Genomic DNA, 13,615 nt, shown 5'->3' with positions numbered 1-13,615 from the left:
AACCATTAGCTGATGTTTTCAAGAGTAAATCATGGGTCACCTGTTTGTAACCACTAGCTTGTTACTTCTAAATGAAACCCTTATGTAGCTTTTGGCTTCGTTTTAGCTAATGCAAACATTGATTAACTGCTCGCTATTAACCAGAAGCTACAGTTTAATTAGTAGGAACTAGGTTGGATAACTACAGTTTACATCTTTTAAGGACCTCCGAACTGAACCATTAGCTAGCTGTTTGCTTTGGTAAACTACTGGCTAAATATTAGCTTGCGGCTTCTAGACTTGTGACAACTAAGTTGAGCCACTGGATGACTAAAGCTTTTTTTTTTTTTTTTTGGCTCAAGTGGACTTTATTTGAAAGTGCTCAGACAGGAAATGACCACCACAGCTCCCCCGACTACAGTTTACTTTTTTTTAAAGAGCCCTTTTTCCTTTATTTTAGCTAACAGCTTCATTTTAGTGAATGGCTACCAGACTAAGCCATTAAGTAACACTTGTCTTACTTTTAGCCTTCTAGACTGAGTCATTGGAAAAATTAAAATAAACTACAGTGAACTGTTCACCACTGAATCATTATTAATTAATAATACACATATTTTTGATGTATTTATCAGAAAGTTCAAGCTTTGTTTAAGTTCACAAACATTTGTCCCCGCCTGGGCAGTACAGAAAATAAGAATATTCCGCAGTTTCCTCCTCTATTCTCAGCAACTCACAAAGTTTTTGGAAGAATCAGTGCAACATATTGTTGACAGCACACCAAATGTGGACATGATATGTTTATTTACACAATACCCAGGTTCATATTTGCAAAGTTTCATCACGGGGAGACGAACCCAATGTCCCGCATGGCTGATTTGGGTGAATAAAGTGATTGTGTGACTAACCTTTTCTGGCCGCCCCGTGAGAAAAGGAACAAGAGACGGAAAAGAGAGCGACTCCTCAACGATGCACGCACGGCGCCGACTTTGAGATGCTGCTCACATCTGAGCAGTAAATAACACCAGAGTCAGTCATCCGCGCCCGCTCAAACATGCATACGCATCCGACCACATCGAGACATCCGTATGCACCCGCACTCGCACCAACACGCACATGCATGCGCACAAACATGCAATGTGAGAATAATGTTTATTGATGGCGTGTGGCCGGATTTGTCAGACTTGGCAAGGCTGTCCATCAGGTCACTATGGTAGTCATTAGCAGCGGAGCGTGGTGCCAAAACTCCCTGAACTTCTTCCAGACAACAGCTCGAGCATACACATACAAACTCTGCTGCCTCCCCAGAATTGTAAGTCAGGTTTGTTTTTTGTTTTTTTATTCGATTCCCCGACACCCTCTTTCCTTCAGACGCGTAAACACACAGAGTACAGTCGTTTTTTTCCCCGCCCTTTTATCCCTGCTCACTCTTCACTAGCCGTCTTACTTATTCATGATGCGGCTGCAGCTGAGCTTTTTGCTGCTCAGCTACCGTTTGTCATCTCCTCCATCACTTTCACCACGCACTGCTTTTTGACATGACCTGATTTTTCATGCATTTTGGCAATTTTAGCGAGGCTGCCTCAGAATACACTCTGGGTAATTTTGCTCTGCACATTATAAATCGGCGGATGGAATTCACGCGGGTTCTGCCGGGCTAAATTAGCCGCGATAGGAAGTGAGCGACGCTGACACAATTTGCCGGGTTTTGAATTCGATTTTGCTCAATTTTATTCTCTCTGCTCATTTCTCATTCTATTTCCCTTCTTCTTCTTTTTTTCGGCGTTACCTCTTCATGTATCGTTTTTCTCCGCTTGCCTTTCTTTGTTCGGTTGGCCCACTAATCCTGTTACTGCATCCGCCACCTCTTTGCTCTTCATTCGCCCCTTGTCAACTTTCTCCTCCGCCTTCCTCCTCATTGTGACTCATCTTCTCATCTCCCTGTTTCTTCTCCTACTAAACTCCCAGGGCCCAGACCAGTGTGTACAATGTCTTCACTTCAAAGACGGGCCCAACTGTGTGGAGAAATGCCCAGACGGACTGCAGGGCGCCAACAGCTTCATTTTCAAATACGCCAAGGCCAACAACGAGTGTCATCCCTGCCACGCCAACTGCACCCAGGGGTAAGAGAGGAAGGATGCGCGAAGATTGGCATCATATGTCTGAAAGTTTACCCGTTTCTCTTATCTGTTCAACTGCTAGTCACTCTCAAAATGTTGCCCCAGCCTTTCGAGACATTACAAAAGGAAAGTGCTTTTGCTCCGTTGACCTTAATGGAGCAAAACCAGATCAACTGTTAGCAAAGGGGCAGGTTGCAGACAAACAGCAGGAGGAGGGGGAGATATGAGCTGAGGAAACCATAAAGCAGACGGCTGGCTGCAGATAAATAAAGCAAAGGGACAATTGAACAAGAGCTGCATTCATTCGGTTCAGAAGGGTCAGATTTAGCTCATTATCAGGTGTTATTGTGGCTGCAGGACTCATTTCTTATAGAGAAGACAAACTATTTTCTGGTTGCACTGGAATACTAAAGAGGAAGTGTTGTGTGTGATATGAAGCCACATTTATGGTCTTCTGAGCCGCTGGAACACTGTAGTAGTCAATGTCCAGGTCTCACAATACATCTGTTGTTAGAACACCAACAACATTAAAGATTACCAGTGTGGATATTGTCTTTGATATTTTGAAATTGCTATTTGAAGTCAATTGTTGATATAGAAAAAAAATATCCACTTCTTTCCCAGCAGAGGTACTTTTTCACTGGCCAAAGTTCTGACATTAATTCAGTATCGTCGTTTCTGACCTTGTCAAAGTTTAGCTGGATGAAGACCATATGAAACATTTTTGTTGTAGAATTTGCTAACTTAGATGACCTAGCTAGGTTCTATGATATGCTAGCTTGGTGTTTTGGAAAGCTAGTTTGGTCTTATGTATGCTAGCTTGATGCTATGGTATGCTAGCTTGGTGTTATGGTGTGTAAGCTTGATGTTATGGTATATTAGCTAGGTGCTACGATATGCTAGCTTGGTGCTAGCTTAGTACGTTAGCTTTGTACTGCATCTACTCAAAGGTAAAATGCTATCTTACTTGTTTTCATAAATATGCCACATTTGTTATGCAACATGCTAGCTTAAGGCTTTGATCCTCTCAACCAGGTCTGATTAGATCGAAAGCATAAAGATGATGAACTCAAGACAAAAGCTGGAGTTTTCATAATAGGAAATGATCCAAAGTTGATATGGCAAAATCACCATTCACTTAATTTTGAATGTTGAAACGGGAAGTGATAACGTCACAACGTAGATTGTATTTCCTGTTGCCATTAAGGATAAATATAGAATTAAGGAAAAAAATTTCACTTAACAAAATGTTTTTCACTTAAAGCTTTTTTTTTCACTTGTACATTTGTATAAAAATATACAAAATGTTGATCAAATCAAAAGATTGTTCTCATCTTCTTGAACATTAATTTCATTAATTAACTTCAACATGATTTGTAGCTAATTAGCCAATTGCTAGGCTGTTTATTTGACACCGAGGCAGCTTTGACAGAGCCTCAGTTGTCACCCGTTTAATTCCAGACTGAGCCGGCTCTCCTCATTTTCTGGCCAATTTGTTGTGTTTTGTGTGCTCTAACGCAGTAATTCCGGAAATCTTCTCCTGTGTCTACCCTGCTGCTCAAAAGCCACAACACACGGATCGGGATTTAATGAGCAGTGACGAGTGCGCTCTAATCACTTCCTACTCACCTGCTGTTCCCATCACTTTCCACTGGAACACCTTTCATCTGAACTACCCTCCAGCAGCAGAGGTTGCTGAGACAGATAGGAAACAACATGCACACCGCACACTTTTTCAAATTATAACAGCTTTTCTTTAAAGGCTGATTATTTGCCAGTTTAAGTTTCATTAGCATTCATTTGGAGGATTTCCTTCCTTCCGCTACTTGATCAATACGGACTTTGCATTTACTTTCTTCTTAATATCCATTCCTTTTTGTATACACCATCTTTAAGGTCATTTCCTGAAATGTACACAAGTTCAAAACACTGGAGTTAACTGCAGCGGTTTGTCCAAACACCAAGCGCTTTCATCTTGTGAAATATTGAAACTTAACCTGAAGTCACACCTTAAAGCTGCCCCGACCATTTTGAAATGGTTTGAAAAGCAAACTTAAGATGCCTGGCAGGAAAATAATAATAGTGTATAACATGGGAGTATTTAGGATCACTGTATGAAAATATGGGTATACTCTGTAACTGGCTATTGACGTTGGAATATGATTTGATGCTTCACTGTTCACATAATATTGAATGTATTTCATTATCCTTAGGTTAAAGACTAAATTAGCTGAGATTCATCCATCCATCCATCCATCTTCTTCCGCTTATCCGAGGTCGGGTCGCGGGGGTAGCAGCTTCAGAAGGGAGGCCCAGACTTCCCTCTCCCCAGCCACTTCTTCTAGCTCCTCCGGGGGAATCCCGAGGCGTTCCCAGGCCAGCCGAGAGACATAGTCCCTCCAGCGTGTCCTGGGTCTTCCCCGGGGCCTCCTCCCGGTGGGACGTGCCCGGAACACCTCACCAGGGAGGCGTCCAGGAGGCATCCTGACCAGATGCCCGAGCCACCTCAACTGGCTCCTCTCGATGTGAAGGAGCAGCGGCTCTACTCTGAGTCCCTCCCGGATGACTGAGCTTCTCACCCTATCTCTAAGGGAGAGCCCAGCCACCCTACGGAGAAAACCCATTTCGGCCGCTTGTATCCGCGATCTCGTTCTTTCGGTCATGACCCAAAGCTCATGACCATAGATGAGGGTGGGAACGTAGATCGACCGGTAAATCGAGAGCTTCGCTTTTTGGCTCAGCTCTCTCTTCACCACGACGGACCGGTACAGCGCCCGCTTGACAGCAGACGCTGCGCCAATCCGCCTGTCGATCTCCCGCTCCCTTCTTCCCCCATTCGTGAACAAGATCCCGAGATACTTAAACTCCTCCACTTGGGGCAGGACACCCCCCCTGACCCGGAGGAGGCACACTACCCTTTTCCGGCTCAAGACCATGGCCTCGGATTTGGAGGCACTGATCCTCATCCCGGCCGCTTCACACTCGGCTGCGAACTGCTCCAGCGAGAGCTGCAGATCACGATCTGATGAAGCCAAAAGGACCACATCGTCTGCGAAAAGCAGAGATGAGATCCTAAGGCCACCAAATCGGACCCCCTCAACACCTTGGCTGCGCCTAGAAATTCTGTCCATGAAAGTGATGAACAGAATCGGTGACAAAGGGCAGCCCTGGCGGAGTCCAACTCTCACCGGAAACGAGCCCGACTTACTGCCGGCAATGCGGACCAGACTCTGACACCGGTCATACAGGGACCTGACAGCCCGTATCAAAGGGCCCGGTACCCCATACTCCCGGAGACCTAAAGCTAGCACTTTTAGCTGAGATTGTCCAATGGGAATTCACCCTGAACAGAGATTAAACGCAGAACACAACAATAAAATTCATTTATCCACACATTGGACCATCCAGTAGGGGTGTAGACTGTTATTCAAAATGATCGTTATGTTACTGCCTTCTTAGAAGATAAAGGCTAAGCTAAGTTGTTTATTGCAACTCTTTTGATAAAGCCTTCTGTTTGAGATGGAAATGATTATTTTAGTTTTTTGCAGCTTGATAGCTGACTCAAGATCTCAGGTCTATGTTTGCTGTGAACCTAAAGCTAGCACTTTTGTAGTTTTTTTATTTATCGCTAGGCGTGTTTAATGAGTCTTGCCAGGCAACTCTGACTTCAGGTTAAGTTTCAATATTTCACAAGATGAAAGCGCTTGGTGTTTGGACAAACCGCTGCAGTTAACTCCAGTGTTTTTGAACGGCATTCTGCAACTATGTTGCACGTTTTCCTAACATCTTGCAGTCCTACACCATCCTCATCAAGTCTCTAATTTTCCTATGCTCCACATTCAAAACTTTAGTATTTAACCAGATCTCTAAATTAGCTTTAAAATAAACCGACGCCTGGAAACGGGAGTCTATAAAAGTACGACATTTTGAGATGAAATCCCCTGAATGCCAAGAAATGAAACATGAAATTCACCGATTGGCCCAAAAGCCTATCAGAATCAACCATCAGAAACACTTAGAACAAATCACTGCAAGCACAAGACTTCACGTCTCCAGTGAGCTTTGAACTGGAAACCGTATTTATGGGAACTTGAAGGAGGAAAGCCGAGAGAGTGGATTTATCTGCTGTTGCCATGCATAGTCACTCAGTAATATAAAACAGTGATTTAGAGCTTCTGATGTTTATTAAAAACTAAAAATACTTTTCTGCTTTGTGTGGAGTGTAGTCTCGATTGTTTCTGTGTTTTATTATTGTTATTTAATAAAGCATGGTGTAAAAGGAGCCAAATAAAGCGGCGGCGGCGGCGGCCAGCAGGCTGCAGTAAACCCTATCACACCAGAACAGATGAATCTCCATGTCACCTACACTGACCTGTCTGCACCTCCGACACAACCTCACACTGTGAATCTTTCAACCTCAATCCTGTTCTTCAGGAAAGGAGGATTATATCACCTCGTTTCTGAATTCTCTACATAAGCAGATGTAGCTGCGGAGGATATTTACATCCTCGGTTTCTTCTATTTCTGTGCTGCAGCTTTGCTTTGCTGACTGACTCTTGTGCGACCACGAGCTTTCAAATATCACACCAAACAAAAGCATTGCCCTCCAGCCCAAACACCTCTTCCCTGATACCTTGACAAGTGGTCAGCCGGGCGCCCCACCCGGAGACGACTGATTGACGGGGAAGAAAGACAACGTGAGGTCTGCTCATAACCTGTCCCTGATTTAATAGACGCTCTCTCTGGTTTCTCTGCCCTGCAGGTGCATCGGGCCGCGGCTCCAGGACTGCGTGGGGATGATGGACAGGTGAGCCGTCTCCCGGTGCATTTTGGGAAGCGGGGACCGGGGGGAGACCACCCCACCATCAAGTTCTGCCAGAACTCGTTAAAGTTCCTGTTAAAACCCGCTTCTCCAGATGCTCGTTAACAAGAGGCCAATGTGACCCAGAATTTTTGTGTGTGTGTGTGTGTGTGTGTGCGGGCTTGCACCAAACTTGTGGTCCAGTTAGGAAGTAGTTGTCTTTCTGGATTTCCAAAACAAGCTTTTCTTTGAATAACAGTGCTCCCACAAATGTTGTCTCCTAAACCTGATCATTTCTCACAATTTGAAATATGACCTCAAACTGGAGACACACTGTATACTGACATAGATCACCTTCTCAGTTGTAGTAATAATGCTGATAGTTTGGTTTATCCAACACAGTGAAGACTGAACATTAACTACTTCCAGACTTTTTATGGATCTTCTTAACAATGGGGGTTGCCTAATGTAACATAGTATTGCATAGGTTGGCTTTAAATGTCCATAAATCCATTTTATACAAGTAAGCAACAAACAAACAAATGAGGTACACAAAAATAATGAAATATATGCCAAAAATGTATGAATTGTTCTGACAACCTCTTTAAGTTTTCCTCTTGACACATGGTGGCTAGTGCTTTAGCATTAGCTTCTGCTAAATACCATGCTGGTGTAGCGCTTTATCTTTAGTTAAGCTAATGATATGGATAGTACTTTAGGATTAGCCCTGCTAACTTTTACATTTTGCTACATTGACTCAAATGAAAATACTGCAATTGCCAAAAATAAATCAGTATCAGCTGAGGCGTTATGTGAGATTGATTGAAATATGTAAATCCATGAGCCAGTCATAAATACAGGAAGCAGAAGTCAGACCGTTGAACTGTTTCCTCAGGTTGATTTTGTGGCGACTCTTTTCTCTGAGTTCCTCCAACGCCATCATCCCCTCGGTGTCATCCGCTGACCCCGTGTCACTCTTCCTGCTGTAAACCATTTCCTCTTAATTTAGGGAGTCTTTCCTCTCATCCAGCGCTGCCTCTGCCTGTTACTCGTCTCGATGCCAATTCAGGTTGTTTTTCTCTCCGAAACCCGTTCCACTCTTCCGTCTTAGATTTTACAGACAATTTTCTGTTTTGGAAAATTCCCTTTTCAAATCAATTCCCTCAAACTTCAGCATTACTATTCAGCACATCGCTGCGTGTGTGTAATTATGTCCGAACTCAGAGGCTCTTTCTAAATTCCAGGCTCCCCCTTCCTTAAGTCTGTCACAATCGACGTGGCGCATGCGGCTGCACCTTGCTCCGCCATACCAAAGCAGGACCCCAGTCTTCCATTAGCTGCTAATGGCTTTTGCAGCTGATAGACTTTTGAACTTCAGGTATCGAAGCAGGGAAAGTTCCGGCATTGGAAATGGGTGAACGTGGAGCAAACGGGAGGAAGCGAAGGGGAATCGCCGGGACAAAGAGTAATATAAGGGTGGAAATTAATGGTAGCTTAACAGTATCTACAAGTGCAGTTGCTATGTAAATGGCAAACGCATTAGCAGTGTCATTAGGGATGAGAGAGAGCTTTTAGCACCCAACCTCTTACTCTTCCCCTAAAGCTGGTTCTTCTTCGGATGGTGGGAAAGCATTTTGAGAAGGAAAGGTATTTCTGATTACTGGATTATTAGAATGTTTCTCCAGCTGAGGGAAAGAGAAATGACTAAAGTTTAAGTTTTAGCTCTCGACGTTTCCTGGTATTGATTAAGTCATGAAGGGGGTAGACCGGGGTAATTAAAGCTGCTCCTCCTCCGCGGACGAAGGAACAAGAAACACACAGCATCAAACACCTTTTCGTGACCTGTGGAAATGGAAGAAGCCCTCTGTTTGGCCTCGCTGTGTGTCGCCAAGTCTTAAGAGGTTTTCAGGAGCCTTACAGTTTAAATGGTGAGAATATGTAAGATTTTCTTCCGCCTTTACAAAGTCTGGACTCAAAGACAAATGGCAAAAACTGTTCATCTTTATTTTAACAGGAAACAATTAGTCTGATTTACTGTTAAGCAATAATCATTTATATAGTTTTCTGCTGGGGAATGTATGTAAACCAGAAGTTTTCATGCACTATATAAAAGACATTATTGATTTTTTTTTTTTTCACGCTTTCTGATGTGAAATCAGAATAAACTTTTCCTGTTTTAGGTCAATTATGGTCATCAAAATTTGTTAAGTTTGCTATTTAAATTTTTTTTTTTATTATTTCTTCAAAATAAAAAGTTTAGTTACACTTCATTAATAATTGATACCATTGCCCTAAAAACTCTGACTTAGATCAAATGTTTTGGATCTACCTACAAGCTTCTCACAACAGTGAGATAGAGCTGAAACTTAAAACTCATTTGTCTATTGTAGGATATATCAGTAATTATAAAAAAGAGTTACAGTCAAAGGCTCTACCAGGCTTGAAAATAAATGACCTTGTCTGCACTTTCCCAGACACAACCCAAGATGAAAAGAAACTTTTTCAAAATGCTGGAAGAAAAAAACCCTAATAAAACTGCTTGTGGAGTTGTTTGTTTTAAGACGTTTGTAGAACAAAAAACTGGACAAAATAAAACCGAAACATAAGATTAAGAAGTCCTTTTCAAACACGTTTTCTTTTCTCTGAAACATCAGATTGAATGCACATTAGCTGATAAACTACAGTCGAAAAGCAAACTACTCAGGGAGTCCTTTTGATTTAAGCTGACAATCAAAGGAGGCGTACTTTTGGTCCAGGATCCTGTGAACCCGAATCCGTCTGCAGGCGGAACAAACCCGACCATCACAACCGGATCTGAAGGACTTCTTGCTGCTGCAAACAAAGCTGGTGGATTCTTGCCATAGGGCTATGCTGCCTTAGTTTTCCTTTTGTGCTCCATTTGCCTTTTTTTTTTCTCTTTGTTTGAATCCTTAAAGACTAAAAGGAAAAATATTAAACTCACTTTAAATATTAATGGCGTGTTTTTAAGGCCGTTGGGGAATCGGCTTTTCAGCACAAAACATTTTCTCAGCAAGTTTCTAACAAGACGCGCAAAAAAAAAAAAAAAAAAAAACCTTTGAATCTTTGCGAGAAGCTAATTTTTAATGATTCGCTTGCAGAGTTAAATAGAGTAGGAAGTATTTCTAAATCAAAAATTAGCACAACAAAGAGCAGAATCATGTTTTTAACTCTGACTTGTTGCACCTGCTTCTCAAACAACAGCATTGACAGGAACAGACGTTTAGATGTGGGTCTTAAGTTGACCCTAGCTGAACTTCATTTGAATATGTCCGACTGCTTCAACGGTTTTTACTGCTCTCTTTCCAGGACGCCGCTGATAGCCGCCGGTATCATTGGTGGGCTGTTCATCGTCGTCATCCTGGCGCTCAGCGTGGCCGTTTTTGTTCGACGCAAAAGCATCAAGAAGAAGAGAGCCTTGAGACGCTTCCTGGAGACAGAGGTAAGAGTCGAGTCCTTCCATCCGTACCGCTCCAGCTCTGCTGCGTCGTCTTCTCTTTCTGTGATCATTTCTTCTCCAAGCATGTGGAGGAGTTAAATCTTGTTGTCGATGTTTTGGAGCTACAGTGGATTCAAGATTTTATCTTGTAGAGCATATCTGTAATGCTCAAAGGAGATTGCTGAAATATATACGTTCAATGATTTTTGGCATACTATTTTTCATGTGCGCGATTGGCTCCACCCCCAAAAATAACTGCCCATCATGTGCTGACATGAAGCTAACGCTAGCGCCGGCTGTACTGGGACATATCTGACCTTGTAGGAGGTAACTGGAAGAAATTTATATCCCAAACCAGAATCACAATGATAAGACAACGTATCCCTATTACTGAACATAGAGCTAGAAATGGGAAAAACACTTGCCAGAATCTGACACTAAAATGTCAAAAACAGCAAGAAAATGAATGAAATTGAGCTCTTTTGTCCTACTGACTTTCAAAGTCTGGTGGAAGGTTTTAGCTTGAGATTGATTTGGAAACCTGGGAAGGGAATCGTTAGCATTCCAGCAGCAACCTAATGGAAAACCGCGTCACATGTCAGGAACTTCTCACATACTAAACACATCCCCTTGTCCTCTAAAAGCAGGCAGGAAGACTAAAGCTAACGACGCGTTATTAAAACCCCCAAGTTTTAATAAGACAAAAACAAGCTGCTGTTTGGCCAAATCTAAACATTTCGTTTTATTTTTAGGTTGGATGTTTGTTTCTTTTTAATTGGGGGCCCTTCTGGCCTTTTTCCCCTTAACATAAGCAGACCTTCAGACGTCCAACCTTGAGCAGGTGCTTATCCAAACTGTGTGAGCATAGGAGTCTTTTTTTTTAATAATTATGCATGTCTGCCATTGCCCATCGATCTGGCCTTGAAGAGGGTTCATTTCTTGGAAGCCTCGTGCGGGCGGAGAGGACTTTATATTCACAGGAGAGAGTCAAAGATGCCCGTGCCAGCGATTGTGGAGTCAGCTTGCGAGGCTTTCTTCCTCTTGTGTCGCGTGGAGCCCCAGCAGTTATGTCATCGGTGTCATCGCCGCGGCCCAGTCGGGGCAGGCTGCCTGTCGGTCTGCATCAGTGTAATTTACAGGTAGAAGGCGCAGCGTTATAGACAGCTGTCAGGCTGGAGACGCGGGAGGGCGACCGCGGGGCACTTCCTGCCTCATCCCGGCCGCACGCATCCATCTTAATCAGCTCGGCTGTGTTCCGACAACAGCTTGACCTCGAGGGGAAGCGGATCTGCTAATGCACTGTCACGGAGGAGGAGGAGCCGGGAAGGTGCTGGCCGACAGGGATTCCTTTTGCTCCTTTTGCATCTTTCTCCCTTCATCTTGTCCTGAAACTGATTTGGATTTCCAAAGCGCGGGCAGCCGCGTCCCTGTCCTCCCAGGATGCCTAATTGTGGTGTAAAAGCAATTAGGCCCAATCAAGTCCTAAAAGCTCTAGGTAGGTCGGCCTCGGGGTCGTACCTCAGGTTTAATCATCTGCATTGAGACACATTAGTGTATAAATCCTTAATGTGTCCGGTCTCTTTTCACTGGTCACCCCAATAGGAGCATTAAGAGAACAGGGAGGAAGGAGAGTTGTGCCTGAAAGTGACCTGTCAGAGTTGCAGCCTGCGGCAAAAAGAAGGAATAATCTGTTCCAGACATCTCAGCAGAAGGAGAAATAGTCCAGATAGATCTGGTTTTCTGCTCACTTTCATTGAATGAAACCAGCAAAGGATTCATTCCACTAGAACCTTTTCACCTTTTGTCACGTTACAGCCACAAATCTCAACATAAGCGGTGAGCGCTGTGCACTGATAGCGAAGCTTTTTTTTTTTTTTGCTTCGAGCTTTAGAGCTCTTGCTGACTTTGAAACCGTTTAGCTCACCTAGCTTATGTTTGCGGATATATTTTGAAGTGCTAAATTACTTGGTTGTTTTGTAAACATTTCTGTTGAATATAGTTCAACATCTGTGTTGAAGTTTTGGTCATCGCCTGTTAATAATTCTTCAAGTAGTTAGTTTACATTCATGCTGTTGTAAAGAAGTGGGTGAAGACAACGCAGCAGCTCCATGTCCTCTTCTTTCTTTTTCAACAACTTTATTTAAAACAAGGAACTCACGGGAACAAACTGAAAAACAGACGGTGGAGAAAAAGACACAAACATAACTAGAATATCTAAAATTATGTCGAAATTAAATTTGAACCCAAGGTTTGTAGTTCTTCCTGGGCAGATAGAGGTTAACTATTAAAATTAGCTTGTTAGCTTTAGCTTCCACTAATTGTTATGTTGGCATAGTGCTTCAGCATTAGCAGAACTAATGTTTATGATTAGGTCATCAGGGTTAGCTCAGTAAGCTTCTCAGTTTGCGGTTCCTACCACTTCTCACTGTGTTCAGCTGGATTTTTGTGAAGTGAAAGAAAAATCTTGCATGTTTTCCAAACATTGGTTTTCATTAATTAAAACATTTTTTTTAAGTGTGTAATATCCTTATCTATGGAGCAAAGTTTCACTTTTTAGCCAACATGCAAAATACTGTGTGACAGAAAATGTAACAGTTTTGGATAAATCAAATGGTGTGAGAACTGCATTTTGGTTTTCGCTCCGGTTGTCGTTGTCTGATATGAAAGTGACAAAAGCAGAATTGAGCAATGTGTCCCAAACGCCAAGCAGCGGCGGCTGCTGCAGCCAGCGGCTGTTCCAGGAAGTAGAAAGTGTCTGTAATATATGAAATCATGCCACACTTTTCAATTTCTGAAACCATTGATCATTTTCCTGCCAGCCCAAGTCTGCGCACTGCTGCTAGTGTTGGCCTATCACATTAAGCTCTCAATAAAGCACTGACATTTTGCAGCTATAATGTGGCTAACTGTGTGGGGAATTAAAGCGGTTTCTTTCTGAAAGGACTCTCGGCGAGTGAGTCGTGGAGAAAGAAGCGCAGCCTGTGTCAGACTTTCCCGCGGCTCTTCTTTCAGCCTGACGAAGCTCGGCGCTCCGCGCGGCCGGCGGACGTGGGCTCTCTATTCAGACGTATAAATAGAGCTGACTCGGTGCAGGCGAACGGAGATCAAGCTTGCCTGGATGGGGGATTTTGGTGCGGCGAAGGTTCAGGGACTCCTCCTGCGCCCCCCTGCCACCTCCCCTCCTCGTCTGCCGCAGCTGTTTGAAAGAGAGAGCTCACCTCTTGTGTCAGACCGGGAAGAGATGCCTCCAGTTGTGCGCTG

The 13,615-nt window shown here is 43.3% G+C and overlaps 1 protein-coding gene across 3 annotated transcripts in view; it reads left to right on the top strand.

The window, feature by feature from the left end:
- The window catches only part of erbb4 (erb-b2 receptor tyrosine kinase 4), a 273,564-nt gene that overhangs the window by 206,555 nt on the left and 53,394 nt on the right, over positions 1–13,615 (top strand). For all 3 annotated transcript variants that reach the window (XM_023329564.1, XM_023329565.1, XM_023329563.1), the window contains exons 15-17: positions 1,945–2,099; positions 6,859–6,903; positions 10,225–10,357. In XM_023329564.1, coding sequence (XP_023185332.1) covers positions 1,945–2,099; positions 6,859–6,903; positions 10,225–10,357 — 333 coding nt within the window. The remainder of the gene's footprint in view (positions 1–1,944; positions 2,100–6,858; positions 6,904–10,224; positions 10,358–13,615) is intronic.

Source organism: Xiphophorus maculatus, chromosome 24, assembly GCF_002775205.1.
Source record: "Xiphophorus maculatus strain JP 163 A chromosome 24, X_maculatus-5.0-male, whole genome shotgun sequence".
NCBI classification, from domain to species: Eukaryota; Metazoa; Chordata; class Actinopteri; order Cyprinodontiformes; family Poeciliidae; genus Xiphophorus; species Xiphophorus maculatus.
The sequence above is the reverse complement of the archived record's forward strand: the minus strand, read 5'-3'. Positions and strand labels throughout refer to the sequence as shown.